The 27,201-nt window shown below is 43.1% G+C and overlaps 3 protein-coding genes and 2 long non-coding RNA genes across 6 annotated transcripts; 3 read left to right on the forward strand and 2 right to left on the reverse strand.

The window, feature by feature from the left end:
- Positions 1 to 818: 818 nt before the first annotated feature.
- On the reverse strand, positions 819 to 4,531 carry LOC127591969 (uncharacterized). The gene is made up of 2 exons (XR_007960040.1): positions 4,258 to 4,531; positions 819 to 2,315 (listed from the first exon to the last, which is right to left on the reverse strand). It is a non-coding gene; the product is annotated as an uncharacterized LOC127591969 (long non-coding RNA).
- Positions 3,761 to 12,372, forward strand: aig1 (androgen-induced 1 (H. sapiens)). The gene is made up of 6 exons (XM_052052277.1): positions 3,761 to 4,058; positions 9,710 to 9,865; positions 10,414 to 10,515; positions 11,587 to 11,702; positions 11,798 to 11,964; positions 12,072 to 12,372. Exons 1-6 carry the CDS (start codon positions 3,918 to 3,920, stop codon positions 12,089 to 12,091), a joined length of 702 nt encoding a protein of 233 aa, XP_051908237.1. The 5' UTR covers positions 3,761 to 3,917; the 3' UTR covers positions 12,092 to 12,372.
- Positions 4,764 to 6,708, forward strand: LOC127591970 (uncharacterized). The gene is made up of 2 exons (XR_007960041.1): positions 4,764 to 5,876; positions 6,232 to 6,708. It is a non-coding gene; the product is annotated as an uncharacterized LOC127591970 (long non-coding RNA).
- Positions 12,373 to 13,719: 1,347 nt separating the features above from the next.
- On the reverse strand, positions 13,720 to 16,118 carry adat2 (adenosine deaminase tRNA specific 2). The gene is made up of 6 exons (XM_052052283.1): positions 15,891 to 16,118; positions 15,658 to 15,762; positions 15,152 to 15,304; positions 14,953 to 15,057; positions 14,792 to 14,864; positions 13,720 to 14,592 (listed from the first exon to the last, which is right to left on the reverse strand). Exons 1-6 carry the CDS (start codon positions 15,972 to 15,974, stop codon positions 14,564 to 14,566), a joined length of 549 nt encoding a protein of 182 aa, XP_051908243.1. The 5' UTR covers positions 15,975 to 16,118; the 3' UTR covers positions 13,720 to 14,563.
- Positions 16,119 to 16,356: 238 nt separating this feature from the next.
- pex3 (peroxisomal biogenesis factor 3) lies at positions 16,357 to 21,130 on the forward strand. Of its 2 annotated transcripts, none has more exons than XM_052052274.1 (12): positions 16,357 to 16,585; positions 16,947 to 17,078; positions 17,159 to 17,240; positions 17,784 to 17,827; positions 17,899 to 18,020; positions 18,180 to 18,246; positions 18,347 to 18,401; positions 18,613 to 18,751; positions 19,348 to 19,418; positions 19,502 to 19,642; positions 19,788 to 19,887; positions 20,698 to 21,130. In XM_052052274.1, the coding sequence occupies exons 1-12, from the start codon at positions 16,513 to 16,515 to the stop codon at positions 20,779 to 20,781; spliced, it is 1,110 nt and encodes a 369-aa protein (XP_051908234.1). In that variant the 5' UTR covers positions 16,357 to 16,512; the 3' UTR covers positions 20,782 to 21,130. The 2 variants fall into 2 exon arrangements, with proteins under 2 accessions (XP_051908234.1, XP_051908235.1); XM_052052275.1 differs by having other exon boundaries at positions 19,791 to 19,887.
- Positions 21,131 to 27,201: the final 6,071 nt, after the last annotated feature.

Below are 27,201 nucleotides of genomic sequence, written 5' to 3' on the forward strand. Positions count from 1 at the left end.
GTGTCTGTTTTACTTCTACAAGAAATATGTATGCAGTACGTGTTTGGGCAAGTATTTTGTTCCGTTATGATAGGTGACAAGCAGGTTATTTATTTTGACAAATGTGGTGTCAGAGTCAATGACAAGTGATCATCTGTGTTTGATATTTTTAGGCAAAATAACATATAGACTCATTGATTTTTTGTTTTTGTTGTTCTGAGTATTACAAATGACCATTTGTAACTCATCAGATTGTCTAATTCAGTGGCTACTACATGTACGTACAGCGATCCCTCGCTCTAAAAAAAGTATGCGCTTGCCAAAAGTGTCGTCACCGCAAAGACGTTGAAAGTGTAAAAACAAAGAAAAAAAAACCAACAAGCAACAAGTGCTCATACAGCCGGTCGCCTCGGGCTCTTGTCCCTGAACGCAATACAAAGCTCCCCTGTGACAGCTGACGGATGAATAATGCTTACTCATACACGCGTGCACAAACCGCTCCGACCACACCTGCAGAGTCTCACGGATTAGTGGTGGGCGGGTTGCCTTCGTTAACATACTTGGACTACGAGCATTGCATAACATCGTTCCATGTAGGAATCTTTTGCGCTGTCGCTTTAAACGTGCATAACACGCACGCACCCACAAAGAGTGTATCGAGGTGTGGCGCGGGAATTACTTGACAGCTGGAGGCGAAAGTTCAAGTACAGTACCTGTAAAATAAAAGGGCATCTTCAGTGAGATTGAACATGAGTGGGAAGGAGCAGCGCGCCGCAGTGGCCATGGGAGGCACTGACACATTGTAATGACACGTGATGAAACACACAACACCAAAAAGCTTCATTTCTGATTACGTTAACATTTAATAACGTTTTCTTAAGGGCTGTGGGCGATCTGGCCTGAGAATAAACCCAATATGACTTTTGTAAACGAGCTCATCTTGTTTGCCGCCGCGTTAGTTTAAGCAGCGCTCAGGAACAGTGACGCACTTTCAATTACGGAATCCCACGAACAACAAAAAGCTTTAAAATTGATAAAGGTAACATTTTAATGCATTTTTAAAGGATGTGAGAGAACTGACCTTAAAATAAACACAATGTGAATATCGGAAACGAGCTCATCTTGTTTGCCGCCGCATTAGTTAAGCTGTGCTCATTAGCAGTGACACACTTTGAACGACAGAATTGCATGAATACGAAAAAAAAATCAGTATGTAAAAAATTTATGACGTTTTCAAGGGTTGTGTGCGATCTGGCCGTAAAATAACCCCAAGATGACTTTCTAAACTAGCTCATCTTGTTTGCCGCCGCGCATAGCAGTGAGAATCCCATGAATTTAAAAAGTCGTTATGGGGAAATAAACCCAACAAACCGATAAACTGTAGCCCTACTTTGGCCGAGTCCTTGAGCGTTGGAATTAGAGTTGTCAATCGATTCACATTATTAATCATGATTCACATTTCAAAACAATTGACAATAAGTGGTAGAAAATGGATGGATTGACAAGTAAATTAATTAAAAGTAAAATCATCAAAAGTTAAATGTTCTAGTTTTTCATACTCTTCTCAATATCCAAGTGGGCAAATACGCTTACCGTATGCAAATATGATTGAAAGATTTCAAATTCGAGCCCAACAATAAACAACAGATTTCACATTTTGTAAGACTGTCACTATAAAACTAAACGCATGACAAAAACAACTACGCACACTGTACATTTATATACAACGCAAACTTCGTGTTACAAACAAGTAGCTTGTTCCAAACATCAGCGGCGTAATGCTAACGCACAATGTAAAACACCATTGACATGCTAACAAAATTCAGCATTAAAGTCACGGTAGTAGTATACATTCAACGAACACATTTTCACATGCGTGTCATAGGAACGGATACAAACAAATAATAAAACATTACTCTCAGGTTTATTTTCTTATATGCTACCTCCACTTGTGTGACTTTCTCTTTCGGTAAGTGTGTGCTACACTACCAGATCAACTAATGGTGGTGTGATAATTGCAAGTTTTAAAAAAGTGTGACTTTGAGGAAAACTAACATGTTAATTTGGACAGTCCCATTTGAAATGTAAATATGTGTAAAAGCAAGGAATGTGTGTTAAGTTTATTAGAAGTTGCAAATCCGAGTTTTCCAGTCGGAAATTGCAACGAGCAGTGCCGGTCAGCCGTGTGTGGGCGGGACTTGACGGATAATGTCATTTTGAGACGGCAGTGAGCATCCAGGTTGCGTTCTGTCACAGACTACACAGCTCGTCACGGTCGTCTTCGTCTTGCCCGGGTCTCGACTGTCTGCTGCACCCTGACGGTGCTTTGTCGTGCTCTGTCGCGCGAAACCACAACAACAGAGTTCCGAGTCAGTGAGAAAACTTTCAGCTTCCTTTGTCACTTCTTAACGGGGAAATGAGCATGCTACGGTTCCACTCCGGCGAATCCATAAGAGGCTCTGGCTCAGTGCACCGAAGGAAACTTTAATCCAATCACATTTAAACTGTCACAGATTGATCCAACAGAAAGGAAGACTTCCTTGGACTGATAAGGTGGAAAATGTACTTTTAGATACCTTGCATACAAATACGCTGTTGCAAGTTTCATTGGTTCTGTGAGCAATATCCTATATCAATTTCTTTGTAAAATTGTACCTTGAGATACAAGTGCTGGACACGGCAGGACACACAACTAAATTAATGAGAACCAGTTTGGCGACGAATAAATCATCCATCAAAAAAGAGGCTTCAAGTTGCGTGATGCCACTCCCACTTAAAGTTTACGAGAAAAAAAAGACACATAAAAGCTGTCCTCAACAGGTCGTCATGCACTGAAACGGAGACAACGACAGAGTGCGGCCATCACATGCCGAAATATACAGGATAATTAACATTAAGTCATATATTTTGGAGTGCTATTTTTCCTCACTAAAATACATGTGACATTTTTTATTGTTGTTGTTTTGTGGCATTTCCATTCATTCCTATGGGAGGGGAGATGATTTCAGATATGACTTTTGAGTTCCAAAGCCTGGTCACAGACCAAAACTGAAGTCATTTCAAATGATGATTTTCTGGCTTTAAGAAACACTAAACCAAATCAAGAAAAAAATGTTAGTAGTCGGTAACAGTTACTGATTCATGTCAGTCCACTTGGTGCAATAGCTCACCAAAGTGTGGTCATCGCTGTTTAACTTGCACACTAACCAGCAGTTTGAATCTGATGTAGGTGTTAGTTTTGCTAATGGCAATGTACAGGATGATTCCATAATTGTTTCCACAGAATTAAGATATTCCATATTTTTCTTCCTCTTTTTGGTCTTAAAATGTAACTTACTACCACATTTTTTCTTTGATTACTTTTAGTTTTAACACCTGAAATTTGCCTTTTGAAATGACTTGGTTTTGTCATGTCTGTGATCTGCTTTTTTTTTTTTAGTTCATGAACATCCGCTGATTAATCCATAATTTTTGCCAGGGGTTGTATATGTGTTAGTTGGGTGAATATTGTGTGTAATTTACAAGTGTAATTCCCTATTTTTGTTTGAAATGAAGAGTTTATTAGGAACAAGCTGTGCCTTCCTCCCTCCTCTGTCATCTCTCCTCGTCACAACGTCAATGCGGAAGCAGACGACGGCTCGCGGGGAGAGTGTATGTATTGGCAGCAGTTCGTTTTGTTTTCTGTTTGCTGAGAATTGTATTCTGATTTGTTCAATAAAGATTAAAATAAATAAATTTAAAAAATAATATAATACAGGCTCGCGGGGGGGGGGGGTAGGCAGGAACGAGGAGGGTGGTGGCGGGTGAGGGCGGTGCGCCAGCAGGCAGCACGGACGCACCAAAATCGCACAGGGCGCGCGTCGCAACGAGACACCGAGAGGAGAGCGAAAGCCAGAAAAGGTCAAGAAAAGGGCGAAAGGGAGCCGAGAGCGGACATCATGGCGCTTATCCCGTCACAGATCCTCCGCATCGCCATCCTGCTGTCCTACTTCTCCATCCTGTGCCACTACAAGGCTCTGGACATGCCGGCGCGCCAGACATACGGAGGCAGCTGGAAGTTCCTCACCTTTATCGACTTGGTGAGCGTCGCCTCGACTCACCTCGCCTCGCCTTGTTAGCTTCGGCTCGGCTCGGCTCAGTTCGGCTTGGATCGGATTTATCGCCTATTGAGCCGGCTAGCTTAGCTTCATTTTTCAAGGCGCGGTTGTTTGTTTGTTTGTTTGGCATTTGCCATTCAACAAATTCGCGCTGAGCTAAATCAAATCATTTGTTTCTTACCTAAGAGGTTCTGCTTTCGTCAGCCCAACAGGGGCGGCTTTGGTGAGGAAGGATGTCCACCATCAACGCGCCGCTTCCTCTGCTAGCCACCTAACATGTTAGCCAAATTGCTCGCCTGCTTCGACCCCTTATTTTCTCTCCCGTGTTAACTTCTCCTATTTCACTTTGAAGCCATCTCTCGTTCTACTTGCTTTCCTTCTCCTCGCCTTATGTTTATGGGCGTGGATGGATGGATGCATAGATAAAAAGAAAGAATTCAATCCGTGACTGAAATTGTCACAGCAGCAGCAGTACGATGGACGCCCAGATAGTTTAATTTGGCACCTGTTCAATATATTTTTAAAACCCCACACTTTTTGTGGCCTGTGGTTTTGCTGTTTATGCTGCGCCAAGAGGTTTTTGAATATTTTTTTAACCATGTGTACAATATATATATAAAACACTACAGTTTTCAAACAGCCGTTAATTCATCCAAGTCTGACAGACTTTCATTTTGGGAAATTGTGTCGCGTTACAAAAATAATGCGGTTTAAATGCCGAAAATAATACAGTTGAAATGCTGTAAATATTATCTGAAGCAGCAGTGTGGCGCAAAACCATCGCTAAATGATACAAATGATTGAAAAGTACAAATCAAGGAGAGTAATAGCACAGTTGTTATTAACATAGCAAAAAAGAAAAAGAACGTGATGCCCAGCTTCCAGTCATCAAGCCTGTTTTCCCAAAAATGACGAATATTTTCCAAATTCTGGTGGAGTTCATAAACTTCTGAGCACAAGTTTGAGTGATGTCTAATTGGATTTAGTGTGTGACGGCAGAATGATGAGTGCGAATAAACACAACTTCCTTTTTACGATTGCCTGCGAAAACAATGTTTGCTTTCACACAGGCGGAGTGTAGAAAAACATGCGCGCGTATGGGAACAAGAGGTCGATTGTTTTTTTTTTTTTTTCATTTTCACCGGACCTCTCGAAGTTTCCTCGATTGGCCACGCTAAGCTAATGTATGGATGTCTGAATTTCATTATCAGACTCGACTTGTGTGGCTGTTGAGTAATGGTTCAGATTGCTCTGCAAATCTAAAAAAAATCATCGTATTTTTCCTCATGAGCGGCATGTTGTACTTGGATGATATTTTGACCATTGCCTGCAGCAGCCTCGCAACAGAACACGTACAACCTTTAAAACCAAAAACAAGATTTGCAACATGACATCTGCACTAGCTATAGTATGTGTCACAGTGCCAAGTGGAAGTAAGAAAAAGAATGAAGAAATTAATTAATATTTTGCCATCAAAACACCCATCTCAGTTACGTTTTTGTTGTTGTATTTGTGTCAAAGTCATAGTTTTGCTTGGCATGTTTTTTTTTTCTTCTTAAAAATTTTATTTTTCTGTTTTTCTCCCCTTTTTTGGTCAGAAATTGAAGTTTTGGGTGAAACTAACTTCTGTTTGACTGCTGATTACTGAAGAACGGACAGCGCTAGAAACAAACTTTTATGTTCTGGTGAAAGAAGAGAGTCTATTTTTCTTTGGGTGGGTTCGCTGCTAGCATTCAGACAGAAGACAATATTGTATGGTTGTCAATGGGCTCGCCATATGAGGGAACTCTGTTTCACTCTGTTAATTGCGACATAGGGCGGCCCGGTAGTCCAGTGGTTAGCACGTCGGCTTCACAGTGCAGAGGTACCGGGTTCGATTCCAGCTCCGGCCTCCCTGTGTGGAATTTGCATGTTCTCCCCGGGCCTGCGTGGGTTTTCTCCGGGTGCTCCGGTTTCCTCCCACATTCCAAAAATATGCATGGCAGGCTGATTGAACACTCTAAATTGTCCCTAGGTGTGAGTGTGAGCGTGGATGGTTGTTCGTCTATGTGTGCCCTGCGATTGGCTGGCAACCGATTCAGGGTGTCCCCTGCCTACTGCCCGGAGACGGCTGGGATGGGCTCCAGCACCCCCCGCGACTCTAGTGAGGATCAAGCGGTACGGAAGATTGCGACATTTAATTTTTTTTTTCATCTGAAGCTTACTCGCGACACCTAGCAAGGCTCATAACCAGATTTGTTATTTCTGTCAAGACCTATGTATTTTTTTTCGGTCGCAAACGAAGCCTGCAATCAGCGCGATTGCCCTTTTTAACCCAGCGGATCCGATTGCTTGCAAGTGCGTTTCTACATTTATTGATTGAAAACGAGACTATGTGACTCCTCCCTGTTACGTGGCGAGCTCAGCTCTCCTTGAAGTGGAATGTTTTCAGGCAGCCAAGGTATCTGTGCCCCCAGTCGCACTTTGATGCTCAAGGTGAGATGCAGCTTATGAGTTGAAGATTTGAAAGTCGATAGTCGAGTCATGTGTGAATGTTGCAGCCTCAGAGTTCTACTTGACAGCCGCATGCAAATGTCTTATTTTGATTAAACACAACAATATTATTTAAGCAACGGGATCAAATTAATAAACTGGTCATCAAAATAGTTGTTGATTAATTTGATCATTAATTAGGTATGACAGTGGCGGGCCGTGCATTTCAACTTTAGGCCTTCAGTGATGTCACATACATTAACACAATATAGGCTCGTCGGGCAGCACTTGATTTCAGGAGCATTTAAAACCATCAAGTATGCATTCACAATTAAGAGCAGGAAACTAAATTTACAGTATTGTCAGAAATAAAAAGATTTAAAAAATACTAAATAAAAAGCCACCCAAATTACGCTGTGTGATCATAAAGTCTGTCCAATAAATTGCGCAATGTCGCAGTTTCATATAAGACCCCAACCACACAATAACAAAACAAACTATTTGAAAATAAAGTTAACAGATCATTTGCATTTTGAGAATAGGCTATACAACAGCAAATAACTGAAAATGTTGAGCAGCTGAGATTGAACTAATTTTAGTGCACAAAGCTGACTACAATGCGCCATTATAAGTTGCAGGTGAGCTGATTTATTTGATACATTTTTGTATCTTTGTCATTTTATTTCGTGACCATTAATACTAAAGAAATAAAATAAAAAGAAGAAATGTAAAATAAAATTTAATTACTCACCATTGTAGTGCCTGTTCACTGAGCTGCAGATCTGCGCGAGTGTCCCCAAACGTTTTTAAACGCACCGCAGCTTCTAAGTGCCCAGCCGTGCTCTGATGTTTCCTTGCTGCCTTGGTAAACAACTTAAATTACTAAATCCAGTGGAAGGTCCGTCTTGAAAATTGTGTGGAAAGTAGTCCTGCAACCAGATCGTCTTCTCCTTCGGCCATTTTGGGTCAAAATGCAGCAACAGCTCCCTCTAGCAGGTGCTAATCCAATCACCGAACGCGCACGTCCAGTGTCAACGTAAACCCTTCTCGCTGGCCCTGGTACGCAGACTCGTGATCTGATTGGCTATTGCAACCTGACTGCCCGTTCATTGAAGGCCCCTAGCAAGTTTAGTTTCCCTGACAACACAAGCTATCTGAAATATGATTGGTTAAAAACTCTACCATAATAAATAAGTTATTTATCGAGTGGCTTTCAATGTTATTTAAAATAACATTATGACTAGGGATGTGAATCTCAGCACTGAGGACAAGTCGATACACATCTCGATGCACTACCAGCGATGCGATACTTAGACGATACATGGAATTTTCTGGCGACACGATGCGATACAGCTCACCGTATTCACGATGTGATACGACGCGATACACATTTAGTTCAAATCAATGCGATCCGATACGATACAGTGCAATTTGTTGTGATATTGTGTGTGCAATTAAACATGATGCAAATACGCAAAGAAAAAAAGTTTAAAAAAAAGATGGAATTCAGTATCGTATTGCAAAAAGTAGACCACTTTATTCCTTATAAACAGTAGAACGTGTAAAATAACTTATTTAAGCCCTTTCACAATTGGGTTTTGTGCAAAGAAAATGTAAACAATTTGGCACCTGAGACTCACAGCTGTTGCTGTAGTGTAAACACAAACAGACTACTCGCTGAGTGTCTTATATGAAATATCCATCTCCATAGGACAGGAAAAAAAATACAATTGAAACAATGTGGCAGTCACAGCCTCAAAGCTGCTGTGTGTATTGTAGCGTACACAGACCACTCTCACTGAGTGTCAAAATGTCTTGTCGGTGATCTGGTGCCATCGTTTTAAGTGGTCTGCATATTTGTGGTGCTGCCGTTGTATGGCTTCGTAGTGCGACTTTCTTTGCAAGTTACGGAGCTTTTATCAATCTTTCCGTCTTTCTTTTCGAAGCCGTAGTATTTCCAAACATAAGATCTGAATGTTGCGATGTTGCGTAAGCATTAAATACAGTAGTTTCCTCGCTGCTGCTTGCGCGAACTTCCATAGTGTTTCGTTAGTTGTGTACTGGACTGTATGTGACGCGCGGCTACCGTCCGTATTCAACACACAACGCAAAACAATGATGGTGCATTCATTGCGCCTAGGAAAGGGCAGATAGGTGACGTTTAACATGAATAAAACGGCGCTTGAATCAGATTTTATCGATACCCACCAATGCATCGTGATGAATCTCGATTTCACCCGTCAATCGCGTCGTACCCAGTGAATGAGCCGATGCACTCGCATCGCGCACGTGCGCATCGATGTATCGATTAATATCGATTATTTTCCACACCCTTAATTATGACATGGAAATAATATGACATAAAGAATACAGAGAATAATTTTGTTTACACATTTATGAAAATAAAATAACATCAATTAAATTTGTTATTCTATTTTAATAGAGTAGCAATATTGTATCTAAATTTAATAAATTTACTCTTCTGAGAATGTTTAGGCCAGCAGAGAAGGCCTTGCTGGCCCTGACGGTACGCCACTGGGTATCAAACAGTCGACCTAATTAAAAAAAAATTGCCCTTGAAAACTTAAATGTCATCTCAAACACAACTGACAATATGACTCTAAAATAAATGGCTTAGAAATGATTTTATTTAGAAAAAAAATGCCCAGGATGGAACCCGTAAAAATAGAAATTGCTACTTTAAATTTTCTGCCATTCCCTTTTGTTTTTCAACTTGGGTGTATTTTCAGAGTTTGGCACCATCGTTCGCTCATATTTACTCACTTTTTGGTGACTTGAAGTTGAGTCAAAATTGAGAAATGCTGCCCCTAGATGGCAGCAGAGAACATGGCAGCTGGGCACGCATATTGGCTGACTCACACATCACTCACCAGCCCAGGCCCCGCCTTTTAAAGCCACACGCACTCAAAGTCAAACAGTACAGTCAAACGTGAGGTGTTGTACCTCACTTTCACCATGGAAATTCTTTTGTTGTTGTTGTTGTTGTTTTTTTTTATTACTCAGATAATTGATTCTAAAAATATTGGCATACAATATTGCTACAAAAGTACATCCTGCCCATTGTTGTGACTGAAGTTGATGTCTGACTCTTGTGCAGGAGACTTGAGAGCTGTCTGTCATCTTTGAACGTTACGTTGCAGGTGATCCAGGCGGTGTTCTTTGCCCTCTGCGTGCTAATCGACGTCTCTAGTCTAATGACGAGAGCCAGCGAAAACCGGGAGCAGGAGAGGCAGCTCAGGAAGCTGATTAGCCTGAGGGATTGGATGTTGGCCGTCCTGGCCTTCCCCTTTGGCGTGGTGAGCAGGTGGACACGTACACAAATGCATAATCGGTGACGGATGTGGATCGTATCCTCCTCTTTGTTCCCGAAATCTCATCACAGCGGACTTTTTCCGATGGTTTTGCAGGCATCATGTAAGACATGATGAGCGCCGGCGAGTCTTATGTTGATAATGCGTCAGGATTTTAATGCCGGCCAATTGGATAACCACTCGTCAAAGTGATTCAAAGACACAAGTGGAGCAAAATATACAAAGTCAGCGCTTGCATGAGCTAGTGGAAGAAAAAAAATGCAGTATATTCCACATAATTGCAGATGTCAAATTGCATCTCGGGAACGACAATGATGATTTGCCCAGTAGGAATTGTGACTTCCATCGTACTTTTTGGACGCAAAAGGACAGACTTCCCATCGTTCCTGAATGCAGCGCTCGGTTCTTGATTGAAGCGCCGCGAGCTTGTTGATTTGAATTGCAGCTGTTCTGAAAGCCCTAGATAAATAAAGATGTATTGTATTATATTATACGTGCACGTCTGCTGACAGGCTCCTTTTCTGTGTTCGCAGTTTGTAGTGTTCACCTTCTGGAGTTTGTACCTTTATGACCGAGAGTTGATCTACCCCAAACTGCTGGACAACTTCATCCCTCAGTGGCTCAACCATGGCATGGTGAGGTTGGATTGTGGGGTGTGTGTGTGTGTGTGGGCGGGGGGGGGGGGGGGGGTAATTCAAGACCACCCGCAGTGGTTGAAAATATCTGATTTACAAAGAGCATGTTAAAAAAAAAATTAAAAAGAATTATCACAGTCGCTGATGAATTTGATTAGGATTAAAAGACTGAATTTGAATCATCCCGCCAACTTTCACTTCCCACAACCATACAGGCACACACACCAAGTGTGTGCGAGTGTGCGTGCGAGTGTGCGTGCGCGTGTGCATGCGCGTGTGTGTGCGTGCGTGTGCGTGCGTGTGTGTGTGTGTGTGCGTGTGTGCGTGTGTGTGTGTGTGTGTATGTGTGTGCGTGTGTGTGTGTGTGTGTGTGTGTGTGTGAATGCATGCATGCATGCATGGAAGGTGTCTTCTTGCTCTCCAGTAAATGATGCAATAGACAAATGGTTGCTACGGTGGTCTCGCCAAGCACCAAAACAATCAGAACACCACCAACCTTCAAGTGTGTGTGTGTGTGTGCACGCGTCATGGCTCTGGAAGTAAATATTTAGCAGTATTCCATGGTATCGATGTGTCGTGTTTATACTAGCTGCCATGGCAACTGTGTGATTATTCCCATCGCTGGAGGGAGTGGTCGGGTGATGTCAAGAAAGGAGAGAAAGGCACAACTCAAGAAAGAGCACCAAAAAAAAAGTGGTCCTTCATCCTGAAATGTGCTAAATGTCCCCATTATGACCATCGAAAGGCGCCCGTTGCAGCAGGAACGGTTCAAAGTTGAAAGTATTCTGGCGGGGGGGGGGGGGGTGTCGGTTGTTGAGCACGAGCACGCCTGCCCGCCGCCGAGCGCGAGATAAGCTCCTTAAGAGTCTGCGGCAAAATGTCAACTTGAAAACTTGTCGAAATGTCGAGTTCGCCTCAAGTTCAAGCCATTTAAAATCTTAAGTAGAGCAACCGTGTGTCAATTGATGCTTACTTACTTACTGAAAATTTTGTCTCGTGAAGTTCACCGGTAACGATGATAGCACATTTCTGCTCCATCTTGAAATGTGTGATTTATTTCCTCCCTTCCAGCACACCACCGTGCTGCCGTTCATCATTATCGAGATGCGCACCACCCGCCATCGGTACCCCAGCAGGTCATGCGGCTTGGCGGCCGTCTGCTGCTTCGGCATGGGCTACATCCTCTGGTGCGGCCGTTCTCAGCCGTCTTCTGCTTGCCCGCGCCATGCCTTGTGCTCATCTCTTTGTTTTGCACGATGTGCGTGCGTGTGTGTGCGCGCAGGACTTACTGGGTGCACCAGGTGACGGGCATGTGGGTGTACCCCATCCTCGAGCGCATCACGTCGCTCGGCCGCTTCCTCTTCTTCGCTGTACTCTCTGCCGTCCTTTGTGTCTTCTACGTGCTCGGGGAAATACTCAACAGCTACATCTGGGACCAGCCGCATACAGGTACACACACACACACATACACAAATGCACATAAATGGGACAGATTGTATATCCATGCACAAGTACACACATGCACACACATCCTAAAAGTTTCCCTTTCTCCGCAGCCAAGGTCAAAGGTGAGTGAACTTGTTGTGCATGTCAGTGGAGTCACACACATGTGAGGTCACATGTCAAGCTCCGCCCACCAAGACAGCACAAGGATTGCAGAGCTGTGACTATTGAACTCCATCTATCAGCACCAACAAGACTGAAAACGGGATCCGGGACACACACTTAAACCCTTTTCTTTATTTTGGCAAAACGATATATACATATACACATGCACACACTGTCACAAGGACATAACACAAAATAGGTCAAAATGATTTGTCATTAAATCATATTTAGTCAAACATCATGGTAATGGTCATGATAAAAAAAAAAACTGTCCAGTACTGACAAGTAGACACGCACACACAGACAAACAGACACTTGCTCATCAACAAATAGCCAGGTCAAAATTGATCTTCTTGAAAGCACATGTTGTCATATGTCAAATGAGAGGTCTCGACGAGGGCGTCACAGTCATGACTTCATTTTGTCATGATGTCCTCACATGTTAATGGACAGACTCAAAAACCTCAACCAAGCCACAAGATCAACTGTGACTCCTCCTAGGTCAGAAGTCAATGTCAAGCGCTTGCACTCCATCCATCAATGTTCTTATAGAGGTCATGGATGGGCCCCAGTTGACTTTGAATGAGGAGCCAGGTATACCCTGGATTGGTCAATCCAGACAAACGGTTTAGTCTCCAATGAAGCTAGCATATATGACAAGCGCCACAGACACTGGAAGGACCAAGGTGAGATTCAAACCCAGAATCTCTCAACTGTGAGACAGAGTCTGCATCCACTTTTTCAGCATGCTGCTCATACCCTCGTGGGTCATATGAAAAGGTCCTAATCAGGCTTTCCAAATCGCTTGTTACATTATATTTTGTACAGCGGTGCCTTGAGATACGAGTGACCCCAATTACAATTATTTTTTTTTAGATGTGTCTTGCGAGCAAAACATTGAGATACAAGTGTGCAACAACACATGTAGACAGACAATAGCAATAGTCGTATTCTTTATCCTGAGCGTAGAAAGACGACTGTTACTGCAGTACTGATGAGCTCAGAGGTGCGACATCTCAATGAACAGAATATGCATTTGTTGTTTAGTACCCCCGGGTGGCCAAGGTGCGCACACCAGAAAGCAAAGGACAATGTCGACTCACTTGATGCAGCGTGACGAAATTCCTGAGAAATCAGTTTCATTTCGCCAATCTACCCTTGGGCCAATTAATGGCATTTCGATTCATTTCATTGGAGAAAGACAATTTCGGACACAAGCGAGTTGTGGGTGTGATCACGGAACGAGTGATCTTATCTTGAGGCACCACTGGACATTTGTGACAACGGCCTGTGAGCAAGCTTACAGATCAACAGTAACACATTTCAAGCTCATAAAGTGTCACTTTCTGTTGTTGATGATTGTCATTGATCTGCATGGGGCGCTACTAAAGCAGCACATCGATTCCAAGTTATACGATGAAACAAGTTGCATGTTGGATTCGATTGGATTGGATTGACATATTACACACTTCGATGACATTGGGGGGATGCTTTGGCATGATGGTAGACATCTAATCGGGTCAAAGTACAAGTTTGTAATTTTTATTTTTCAGTGATGGACTGTTGATTGGTAAAGGTGAACAAACAGATGCAGGATTCTGCATATAAACCATATTTATTGGATCAGGTTTGAATGTTTAACTTAATAAACAATAAATCCATAAAGTGGCTTTTTGTCCTTTCTGGCCTTTCACGCTCACCAGACACTTCATTAGGAACGTTAGAATCACATCACATTGTACATACAACGATGGCTGTTTAAAAGTGCTCTATAAATACAGTTGACTTGACATCAACACAACCCTTCACTGTCTTAAAAAAAAAAGAAGAAATGTGTTGTTTATTTTCACGGGTGCTGCCGTCTCACTTTTCCAAAAAGTGACGTCTCCTATTAGACTATGCTCGTTTTGAAATCTGACTGGTGTGTGCTTTCTCTTCAGCCATCTCCATCTTCTCTTCCTCTGCGGTGACATCCAAACGCTCAAATACTCCCCTTACATTTACATATATTTGCATGCTCATGAGTAGAAGTGCATTTGGCGCTCCCATTTTCCTGTTAAGTGTGAAGGGAAGGTTGTGACAAGCAGTGCAATGCTTGTAAAATGCAGTCAACAATTGCAAATTCAGTAGTACAAAGTTGTCAGTTCGTCGGCTGCGCCCCCTGCTGGCAGGATATTTGAAGTGACTTTTTCAAACATGCCACTTGGTAGTTTAGACCAGGGGTGGGCGACTTCGGTCCTCTGGGCCGCTATACTCCACGTTTTCTCTCCTCCAAAACACCAGATTTAAATGATCAGGATCGTTATCAGGCTTCTGCAAAGTTTGCTGATGAGCTCATCACTTGAAACAGGTGGAATGGCGGGAGACTTTGCCACGCCTGGCTTAGACTGTATTCAAAATAACAACAGAAAACAAATACAAAACATTCAAAAAATCTATCTCACTCCTTCCTGGTTTGGGGTTTGGGTGCTGAAAAAAGAAAATGTAGTTTGGTATTAGAAAATAACGGAAATGAAAATAATCTTGTTACAAGGTCAGAGTGCCCACTTGTGTGCATGTTTTGGGTTTTTTTGGGTCATATTTGAATGTCATTTACTGTTTATGCAAGTGCCTGAAGAAGTTAACCGGATGACATTTATATGTTGTTAGTGTCGTTTTCAATGCTGACCATTGGGATTCTCCTGCTTGTAAAACGTCTTCAGCATCTCCACGGCTTCGTTCGCTCTGTGGCCCGTGACACACTGCGCATGCACATAAACACACACATACACACACTCAGTCATTGTCACACGCACGTGCGCATGTGTGAACAAAGTTAGTTGTGGTGACCTTGAAGGAATTTCCCGTGCGAGTCAGCTCAGCCGAAGAGACATCCAAGACGGAGCCGCAGCCTCCGAAGCGCTCGTTCCCGCAGCCATACGCCACCAATGGAATGTCCGCAGCACGGTCAAGGGAAAAAACACACGCACTCAAGATGAGAAGAATCACATGACTACTTTGGAAGATATTAAGACTCGAGTTGAAGGATACTCATAAGGCGGAGCGCAGCGGCGCACATGATGCAGGGCTCCACGGTTACATACAAGACCGTTTGCTCACACACGCTCCTAGCATCCTGGTTGCCAAGACGACACCAATCCAGGAGTTGGTCCAGGGCCACCATTTCTGCATGCCTGGTGGCCTCAAACACACGCAGAATGGTCTCAAGCAACCGAATGGAGGGATTCTTGTACATTTGAAAGCATCTGCGACAGTTGAAAGCGCATTCTTGCTGATGTGCACTGATTACACCAACAACATGTCTGGCAACAGAGAGGGGCTATTTTACCGACACACAATTCCAATTTAGTTTAATGATGTTTCCATGTCCCACTGAAGAAATGTTTTCAAAACAGTGACTTTGATTCCCGAAGAGACATGAAAGTAACACACACACACACACACACACACACACACTTTTATATACAAATTAAAGGAAACAGTTGATTCGAGAAAAGGGGGGGGAATATTACAAATCAGAATGGCTCTGCCTACATTTTTGGTTTCGTTGACTTCATTCCGTCCTTTCCCGACCACTTCGTCCTTATAGACCAGCAAACACCCCACTGGAACTTCTCCATTGTCCAGCGCCTCTTTTGCCTGTACGCAAACACGCATACGCACACGCACGCGCACGCGCGCGCACACACACATGCACGCACACACACAATAAACAGTAATTAAGTAACTTTTTAAGCAAAGTTTTAAGAGTTGATGAGTCGAGTCACCATTTCGAAAGCGCAGTCCATCCACTTTGCAATTTCTTCGTCAGTCGGAGAAAATACAGCCTTAAACTGCTCCTCTGCTGTCATGGCAACCTCACGTAGTATTTCTAAAATCAGAATGTTGCAGAATGCATATATACAGTATGTAACAAAAAAAAACAACAAAATGTGTCTCACTCTTCCGCGTACTCTGTTGCAGGGATTTTGAGATCCGGAAGCAGTATGAAATGGGGAAGATAATATTGGACGGACCTGTTTCCGTTTTTAACTACCTGTAGTTTGAGGAGAAAATTATCCATCGATGATCAAATTCTTGAACTTTCATGATAAAGTTCTTGAAATAAAAAGTATATTTTGAATGTGTCTTGACTTTTCCAATCATATTCAAAAGTAAATGTTATTTTATCTTTTCTTTTAATCAGTTTTAAATAAATTGCATCTAGTGACGTAGAGCACGACTTCCGTGTTCGCGATTCGATTGACAGGTAGCATGCTGCTAACCCGGTTTAGCTAAAGCTAAAACTCGTGAGCTCATGAGCATGTTGCTGGAACACCGTGTCCAAAGATAAATGTACGGACTCTTTTGTTGACATTTTCACCGTGGGACATTCCTCAGTGTGTGAGGATGTTTTCTTCTATTTGGAATTTTGTGAAGCGTCACAAGAGGAAATTTATCTTCACCGGAGCTGTACTTGGAGGTACCGTAGAAACTGTTAGCATGTGTGCTAATGCACACTCAGGAATTCACTTGGTGAATGAGTATCTTAGTCCGAGTCATCTTGACTTTTGGATGTACTGTAGTCCCATGGTGAGATAGTTTTGTGTGTTAATAAGTGCTTCATTCTTTCCATTGACGTGTTTCTTCTTGTTGTATCAAGCTCAACGGTTATAGCCTATTTGTAATATTATACTAAATGTTAGACATATGGAGTAGATATTCTTAAATTGACAGAAAATAGTACATGTATAACGATTTGGCTTTTATATTGTAAATACATCATGATGTTTCATTTTACTGCTAATGTATGTATGATACGTTCCCATTTGCCCTACCATAAGGAGTGTACTTCCTGGGCAAATATGCCCGATCCAAGATCAGGGAGCTCCAAGAGAAGGAGGCCACCGAATACATTGCCCAGGCCAGACGCCAGTTCCACTTTGAGAGCAACCAGAGAACGTGCAACATGACTGGTAAGGAAGTCAACACCAACAATAGGAATTCAAAATAGGCACAAAGTTGTTAAGCTGTGCTTTGTGTGTTTGTTTCTCAGTCGTGTCTATGCTGCCTTCACTGAGAGAAGCCATCGTCAACAAGCTCAACTCGGAAAGCCTCACTGCGATACTAAAGACCAGGCTAGTGTCACTCTTCACCTCTCACAGTTTAAATGAAGTCAAGTCCTGTGAAGTTTATTTGTATGTCACGAACAAATTCACTGCTGAGGACGTTTTATGTCGTCAACTGGAATCCAAATGTTTCCTACCACTGCTGAATATGTTCATCATGTACGTTTTTCACCGGGTAGGATTGGAAGAGTGCCTCACCCAGCTGTCTGTGAAATTCAAGCTCATACACAACTGTACTGAAAAACAAACACCAGTGGATGGCAGCGTTGCATCGTTTTGAATTTGAACTCAAGACAGGCTTTGATTATAGTGGGTGAATATTGACTTGTCTCTGGGAAGAGGAGGAATGGCAGTAAAATCCAGCTGGCAGGCTGAGAAACGAATTGCATACACGTGTGGTTTATTGAAATGTGAAAATGTAGAAACGATTCTTGGGTGGCGATTTAAACATTTCTAATTTCCATGGGTAGGTCATTGCAGAGTAATAGAGCCCAAATTGAGTTTGCCAGAGAGCCTGCTGACATTTTTGCTGTCTTCTCCTCATCCCGACAGGCCGACCAATAAAGTGGAGATCTGGGAGGATTTGAAGATCATCAGTAAGTCCAGCTTCGATCCGTGTGCTGGCGTTTTCTTCATTTTGGGCTCATTTGTCGTCCGCCGTTGGCAGGTTTCACCCGAAGCGTAGTGGCCGTGTACAGCACCTGCATGCTGGTGGTTCTTCTGAGAATCCAGCTCAACATCATCGGAGGTTACCTCTACCTGGACAACTCTGTGGGCAAGCCCCCCATGGTGAGGAGCGCACTGGGAAGATTTGAGAACACAAATTCCATCATTTTGTGATCTGTTACGGTATCCCGCCTTGGATACGATATTTAATTGATGTTCGCACTGTAAGGGGATCTTCGAGTGTAAAGAAAAGTTGGATGTGTTTCTGTTTCCTGTTGTCAGACCCCTCAGGCACCACCAGAGGTGCAGCAGCAGTACTTGTCCAGCATTCAACATCTCCTCGGCAACGGTAAGGATAACACTGATCGATAAATTGTTTTGTTTTTTTAAGATACTTGCTTCTTATATCAGTCCATAACTAATAAAGTTGTGTTTCTCTGCTTGTGCAGGATTGACACAGTTGATCACTGTAGTGAAGAAGTCGGTGCAGAACTCCCTGAATGGGTAAGAAGAAACAACAATTCTCAATTAGTATTATTGCACAAATTGACCTCCAGTCTCAGAAGGAACTCCAGACCAAACCAAACGATGCAAGATATTTCTGTTTTATCAATAAACAGCCCATTTTAGAATGGGAGCCCAAAGACAATGACAGACACACGCACACAAACATTGTGCACTGACACACACTTAATTGCGCATTGTGTGTGTGCAGCGTATGTCTGAAGCAAAGTTTGAGTCTGCTGGAGCTGGAGCAGCACATTAGTTGGATCCGAGCCGAGGTGGAGACCTGCCCCTGCCGCCCGCTCTCCTCCTACATGATGGCCGACGATGACAACGCCCTCGCCGATCAGGTCCAGACACGCAGCTGACCGCTTGCAAACCACACAACGCTTCCAAATGACTGACCAAACCAGATCCTCGCTGCTCAGTCGAAATAGTGCACATCCCAAAATTGGTGGGAGGGGGTTCTTGAAGAAAGGTGATTTAAAAAATGTATTATTATTATTATTCAAAAATGATTATATTTTTCCTATTTGGATTTTTTTACTGAAAAAAATCTCTCTTTTCCCTCTCTTTCTCTATATGTTTTTTTTAACGCAGACAATTTATTTTAATTTTTGGAAAAATATTTTCTTGCCCCATGTTTGGAAAAAAAATAGTTTTTTGATAAAAAAAATATTTGATAAAAATAGATTTTGATTTCTTCAAGGATTGATTTATTTTTTTCATTTTTGAAAGTCAGATTTTTTTAACACAGTTTATTTCAATCTTTGGAGGAAGAAAAATCTTATCCCATGTTTGAAAAAAAACATTACAGTTTTGGGATAGAAAATGATTTTGTCATGTAAAAGACTCTCTTTTGAAAGGATTGATTGATTTTTCTCATTTTTGAAAATCAGATTTTTTTTTAAAAATTTTATTTATTTATTTATTTATTGGTGTCCAGGCTTGCGGTCTGACTGAAAGGGATGTCCTGACCATCCGCCTTCTCAACGAGACAAGAGACATGATGGACAGGTAGCCATTTGGTCACCTTCTTCCTCACATGCACACTCCAGCAAACACGCTAACAAACACGTGTGCTGATGTTGTATGTTCAGTCCAGACTTCAACACCGTGTTGACTGCGTGCCTGCAACGAGGATTCACTCGTCTCCTCGACAACCTGGCGCAGTTCTTCCACCCGCCGCCTGCCGACCCCGCCCACCACACTGACCCCGCCCACCACGCCGACCCTCACAGGTCAGTTTGTGTGTGGGTGCACACCTGTCTGTTTAAGACTTTGATAATGCCGCTGATGACTTGTCAGTGTGAAGTTGTATTTTTACAGGTTGTATTGACGTCTTCTCCTGTGTTGTTGTGTGTGTGTGTGTGGGGGGGGGGGTAGTAGTCTGCCGTCCATCAGTCTTCCACTGGCCAAGATCATCCCCATCATCAACGGTCAGATCAACACCATCTGCAGCGAGACACCAGGTCACTTTGTTCAGGTAATATTCATCATTGTCATCATCACGTATCTGGTAGTGATCAATAAATCTAATGGGGGGGGAAACCGAAAACCTCAGGGGAAAAAAAAATAAGCTAACTGAAATTAAAATAAAATCAAAAGAGAGAACTGACCCACCGCTTTCCTTGAATTGTCAGTTGCTTTTTTTTTACATGCCATTTGCCTTTCACTTCATGACCTGTGGCCTTTTCTCAACTTCTCACACACTTTATCACACTACCCAGCACAATGGAGTCCCTGTTTATACCACACATATAGTACATATCATGTTTGCATGTGAGGTGGATAAACTTGTCCTGCTGCCCAACGTGTTGCCATATCTTTCCCTCAAAAATCAACTTTCGCCGCCCGTCTTTATCTTCTTCTCAAAAGATGTGCTGATCTAAAATCCAAAGTTATCTACTGGCATCTGTTCATCATTACAGTTGGGAAGAAAGTGAAAGTCCACAGACAAGCTGGGCAAGCGAGGTCCTCCTCCATGCGTGCCTGAGAAATGTACTTGAGCAATATATTGTCTGGCAGTAAGCAATTGCCTTCCAGTTGACCAATCAAAATGTCCGTGGGAGTCAATGAGTTCAAAAGGGGTCTCTTGCTACTCACTATTTATGCCGAGAAATTTCCGTGCCCTCTGAAAAAGATCAACGTGACACCGATAAAAAGTCAACGACAATTAAGCATTTTATGAAAAGGAGGAAGGAAATACTCTCTGAATCGTAATGGAAAAGGTGAAATGAAAACTTCCAACCTCTGAAAAATCCCAAAGTTATCAGTTTTGGTTTGTGTCGTTCAGGAGCTTCTGTCGAACAACGACGTGAAGGAGTTTGCCGCCAACGTGTACGACAGCTTCAGCACGCCGCAGGAAGTGCACAAGTAGGACGCCAGTGCACCAAGGATCAACGCACCTTTTTTTATTTTTTCAAATCTCAATGACTCACGTCATTATTGCAAACACTGATGTACCATGGGAAATTGAGTCTTCTAAACGGATACCTCGCTGTGTTTTGACACCACATCAGAGGCACCCGGTAGGTGGAAAGGAGACGCGGCCGCCATTTTGTTTCCCATCACGCTTGAGGTTATTTTCTGTCTTTTTCAAAAAATGGCTGCATTTCTATAAACTTGTAACGTTTTTCACTGACGATTGTTGACTTCCTGCCGTGGAATTTGTCCCAGACTAGGAGTGGGAAGAAGGAATTTGTTTTATTAAAAGAGAAATATTATTATTTCTCAGTGTTTCTGGGTGCCTTACTTTATAAAACTAACTGAATCAGTGAAGTGTGCCACACTACAAAGGATGAATCATAACCCACAAAGTATCAACTTATCACACTTTGCTCGTGGTTCATCATTTTTGGGGAGGCGGATTGACCTAGCGTCTTTTGTTACCGAGGTGTAGCTTGACTTCTCTTTTTTCTCATTTATTTTCCACCTTAAAACAACCATGATCAAATTATCTGAGCACAGACCTCCACCAAGACTAACTTTTCTCTCCCGTGTGACATCATTGATCAATCCGTTTTCACTTGTTTTTCCGGGGGTCTATCGGGTCGTATCTCCTTGCAGTTCTGCTTGTTGTGCAGGAGGTGTCGTCCTTTCACCAGTTGACGGAATTCCACAAGTCCTCCACCAGCCTTCATTGGCTTGCTTGCGTCGAATATGTAGCAGTCAAACACAAACATGTGATATTTTATTCATTTTCAAGACGCGAAATTAATTTTTAGATGACCAATTAATAAATACATCTCAACTCTGCTTATAAAATAATGGCGGTGGTCCAGCCAGCTGGGGTCGCCGGTATACTAAGGGACCACATGGTTTGGGAAAAGCACTCAGACACTCGGGATGACGTCACGGCGAGATTGTTATCTTAATTCATTCATTCATCTTAATTACGGTATGTATTTTTTTTTTTAGTCAATGTGATTTAACTACGCTTTATGTAGACGTGTGTAATACAACTGCTACATTAGACACGTGTGCATTAAATGTATAATGTGTGTGTGCGTGTGTGTAGTGTTTGGGAAACTGCTGAGTAAGGCTGATGCAACAGCTTGATATTCCTTCCCATGCTGTTTTCTAATCAAAGTGGTTGAGGGCGTGGAAGGGAAAATAACACAACGAAAAAACACGTTTGACCTGCAGCTTCCCCCCCCCCCCCCCCCACAAGAACAAAAACTTTTTTTTTAAATCTACTTTTGGAACGTTCAATCACACTGACGTGTCACCCTCCTCATTCTCATCGCCGTCTCTGCTGTGATTGTTGGCCTGGCGTCCAGTCAAGCCTGTCACCTGTTCAAATATTCCACCTGTGCTTGCCATTTTCTTTCCGCGAGTGGAAGTTTCGATGCAGCATTGTCCCAGTCACCGTGTCGCCACTTTTTGTTGTTGCCCAATGTTGGGTGTCGCAAAACGAACCTTTAATTGTAAATGTTTTTTTTAACATACAACAATACACCACCTTGATTCTCATGGATTGCCACTCATTTTGTAATTTTATGATTTTATTACTTATTTCTAGGGCCACAACTAATTTTATAAGTACCGTAATCAATTGATTATTTTCTCCTTTAATCGATGACTCTGAGTGAAAATCATGTTTTATTTCCATCACTTCTGAGCTATTAATTGACGTTGCAGAAAATGCATCAAGTTTGATCATGATTCAGCTTCTGCTTTGGTTCATAAGATCCGTGAGAAAATCGACAAAAATGTTGGTGATTGTTTTCCAAAGAGAAAACAGTTGTTTGCAAATAATTTTCACTGAAAACAAAGATAAGAAGTCTAACGTCTTTCAAGAAGGACGACAGCAATTGTAGAATATTTAATAGAAATGGGTGAGTAACGATACCAGGTATCAATATCGTGCCGATACGATCTTATCTCAAGGAATCTGGTTCTCGTGAAGGATGCCGATACCAGACACATGTAAGGCAATAAAAAAATAAATCATAATAATAATATGACATGGAATAATCCTTCCTTCCTAGTAGAGAGTGTTGAACTCTGATGTATCTGATTTTTATTGTCATTTTGTTCCTTGAAATTTTATGTATCATAAATGGTGGAGAGATTTTTAATCTCAATGGGATATTTCCTGGTTTGATGAAGTTTACAACATTTTGAAAAAAAACTTATGGTATCACTATTTGGTATTGGTGAGTACTCAAAGGTGAATACTCACACTGGTATCGTTTTTTAAAAAATGACTTTGAACATCCCCCTAATATTCAAATTCAATACATTATGAATGGATGACCAAAACATTGGGAAATTTGGTTGATAATTGCTTTGTTTTCGCTCAATCATTTCACCTCGACCAATATCGTAAAACATACAGACAAATGACAGGCTAATCACCAAAATCTGATTACAAATAGATTGGGGACTGGTCGTCGGAATATGTCAGAGCATGTACAGATAAAGTACGGACTGGTCACCACTCATGTCAGTACATGTAGACAAACTCCGGATTGGTCACCTGTCAATGTCAAGAGTCAAATAAACAACTGACTGGTCTCTGTACTCCATCCATCCATTTTCTGGACCGCTTAATCCTCACTAGGGTCGCGGGGGGTGCTGGAGCCTATCCCAGCCGTCTTCGGGCAGTAGGCGGGGGACACCCTGGATCAGTTGCCAGCCAATCGCAGGGCACACAGAGACGAACAACCATCCACGCTCACATTCACACCTAGGGACAATTTAGAGCGTCCAATCAGCCTACCATGCATGTTTTTGGAATGTGGGAGGAAACCGGAGCACCCGGAGAAAACCCACGCAGGCCCGGGGAGAACATGCAAACTCCACACAGGGAGGCCGGAGCTGGAATCGAACCCGGTACCTCTGCACTGTGAAGCCGACGTGCTAACCACTGGGCTACCGGGCCGCCCGGTCTCTGTACTGTAATGGAAAAATACACCGACGAAATGTATTGGTCAGCAGTGGTCCTTGACACAAACTACTGACTGCTCGCCAGTCCGTGGCAGGGCATTCCTACTGAAAGCAAGAATTGGCTGTCAGTAAGTGACTTGTGACGTATGTTTTTTACTTTTTGTGCTTGTAATCCCGATGAGTCACAAATTACGGCCAAAGGAGGTACGCGTGACGATGACATCATCTCATGACATCATCCCCCACGATCGCTACTGTGAGCAGCGGCCTTCTGCATTATTGAGCGTCTCCGTGCTGTCATCTTTCCCCCGATTCGGCGAGAGCGGCCTCGGCTGATTGGTGGAGGGAGGGAGGTTTGGGAGAGAGTGCAGCCGGCGGGGTGGTGGTGGCAGGGTCAGTCCCTCATTAGGCATTCAGGATGATGCGGGCTGAGGTCAGCCGCACTGAAGACTGAGGTGATGTCATCTCACCTGAGCACACGCGCACACAATCTTTCAGCAACCCAACGCTGCCCTCTTCTAGTTTTCTCCGCTATGTAAACGGTTCGAGCAAAGGGGCGTGTCCACAGGCTCATGGAATTATATGAGTCACTCCAGTCCTAGATGACGTCGTGACGTGACGCCATCACACGTTTTATTTTTGTGTGTGTACAAGTGATATAAAAATATCCCCCACACACTTGTGTGTGTGCGTGTACAAATGATGTAAAAATATCCCCTACACACTGATGTGCAGAATGTGTGACGCCACGCTGGCTCGAGTCTGGGAATCCTGGGCCACGTTCCATTCCGGAATGTTTTTTTTTCCTTTTTTGGGTCCTTTTACTGAAAAAATGGAAGCTGTTGGAGTCCATAAGCTTGCTTAAAATGTTTTTAAAAAACCAAACCCCGCTATTCCCCCCCCCCCTCCCCCCCAAGTCAAGAAATTGTCAAAGTCTGCCACGAGCTTCTGCAAGTGGGCTCGAGGACGGGACGTGTTTGTGTTGGAACGCGACCCGGCGCTGAGGCTTCCCTCTGGGCGGTGCCCCCGTCACCCTTGTCGTCCTCATTCGGGATGGAAGTTCACGGGGCGTGACCGGCATCGCCTTGGCGACAGACATGTCAACATAAACATTCGACAGCCGTGCGGAATGTTAGTACGGTGGGCTGACAGCGTGTTCCCGATTCAAGCTAGGAATCGCGGGAAGCTTTTGTTTGCCGTGTCCCGACGCATATTTGAATAGCACTTATTCTTTGCAACCAGAAAGAACATTTAAACATCACTTGTTTGTTTTCAACAAGCTCCATTTGAAATTGAACTTCATCTTGTCAACAAAACATATCGACATCTATTTGTTTTTTTTTTATTCACCCCCCCCCCCCCCTCCCCCGCAGAGAAGTCACTCGTTACAACATCCCTCATTCTTGGGAATGCTGAGTTGTCGATTTAATTATAATGTTTTAACATGTATAACTGTCAAAAAATCTAGCTTTGTGAAACTGGGGGTGGGGTGCTGGTCTAAAACACTCGTTTTTTGAGGGGGGACGTCAAGTTTGAAAATATGCGGGTTCACGTCGCAATTTACGAGTCATTTTTTTCCTCTTAAAACACTCAAAACTGAGATTCACAGATTTCGAGTCCCCCCCCCCCCCCACACCCTCCCAACCAAGGACACAATCTCAAAAAGCTTCATGTTATTGATACCGTAATGCATTTCCATTACTTACGCAGGCGGTCGAGGCAAGGCTAGTTACGTCACAACCAAGCTAGCAAGCTCCAAGCTTCGGGAGGCTACTAGTGTGGCTAAACACGTTGCCTACTCGCTACAGAGTCGGGAATCGAGAATAAACGACACATCCGACAGATATCATTCTCACAAAGTGACGGCGAGTAGTAATGAGCCATACTTATCGCTAAATTAAGTAAAGATATACATGGCACCTCCGACTGACCAACCACAGATTTCCTGGTCTAGTTGGATTTTTCAACGTTCAAGTGGGTCTTTTTTGGACGCATTTCAATGAAACTTGCATGGGAATTTTCCATTTGCATGATTTCCAGCCAGCCTTCGAAATCAAACAATTCAATCCAGTGGCTTTGTCACAAGTCTGGACGAGAAAATAACAAACGAGAAGTGCGCACGTTTATCCGCTTAAAAAGAACAAACGGAAAAGGGGGTTTTCACCAAAGCCTTTTTTTGTTTTGAGGGATGCTACGCAAGACAACGAACGCCTTATTTAGTCTCGTTGCTCGATGATGCCATCCAAACCAAATTTTTGGATGTCGTGTGAAAGGAGGCGTTCCTCAACAGCTCGACCACACGTCAACTTTCTCGACCCGTCCGTCTTCATTCCTGACTAGCTGTCAATGAACTTTGGTTTGGAATTCCAGTCACATGGTGGCGACGTTTGTGCTTTTTCAGCTCCAATTTCCATCACGACGAACTTTTGGGAACAACATGAACGTCTTGCGTGACTGAAAAGTTGATCCTGTATTCAGGTCTTTTTGTCGCATTAGTTGTGCCCCCCCCCCCCCCGGAAAGGGGTGATTGAAATGTTTTGTTTAATTCCCGTATTTCATTCCACTTGAACTAGTTCACAGATAAGTGGAACCTGTCTGTGTACGTTATGTGAAATGAAACATTTGAGCTGCAGCCAAGCCCAGCTGAGTTGTGCAGCGTTGCTGGGGGCAACGTTGCCGAGCAAGTCGCCGCACGTGCATTCATTCAACTTGCTCCTTTAGTAACCAATTCTCACAAAGTTTCGGTTCTTCTCAACGCCAAATCGTGTGCTGTCAATGCCGAAGATGTTTTGGTGAGGGATTCGTTGCTTTTTGTCACCTCCACGAACGTGGCAACACTTTGCCCGTCCTATCTTATAGCCACCGGCTTCCCAAAATGCATTGCATGGTGCAATACATTTAATGAATGAAGTCCGAAGCCCGTTCCTACTCGTTGATCATAAGGTGGCAAAAGTTTTGCTTTCTGGCAAACAAAAGGACAATGTGATGGAAGGGCGTGTCCAAATCTTCTTTGACTTTGCCCGTACCAGAAAACTCTCGCCGTCTTCTTGTTTTGGCAATGGCTCCGCTCTCTTGCGTCTTTGCGTCATTTGCATGCCACCACCCGACTTGATGAAGGCCTCTGTTGAGCTTGAAAAACAGCTACAGCGCATCATTGGCACCAAAACAACAACGGGGCATTTGCGAAACATTTTGGATTGACCCTGTGCCAAAATATTCCTTCTCCAAAAAATCGTATGCAGCAAATGTGTGATCACTATCCTCCAAAGTCAACGTATTTTTTTCTTTTTATGTCTGCCCGTGTCTCTCTTGAGCTGCACATTCATTGTTGTGACGGTTGGCGGGGGAGCTGGGCGTTTTTTTTTGTAAGGGCGCAATAAAATGGGGGTTGATTTCCCGGATTGGC

Source organism: Hippocampus zosterae, chromosome 19, assembly GCF_025434085.1.
Source record: "Hippocampus zosterae strain Florida chromosome 19, ASM2543408v3, whole genome shotgun sequence".
Taxonomy (NCBI): Eukaryota; Metazoa; Chordata; class Actinopteri; order Syngnathiformes; family Syngnathidae; genus Hippocampus; species Hippocampus zosterae.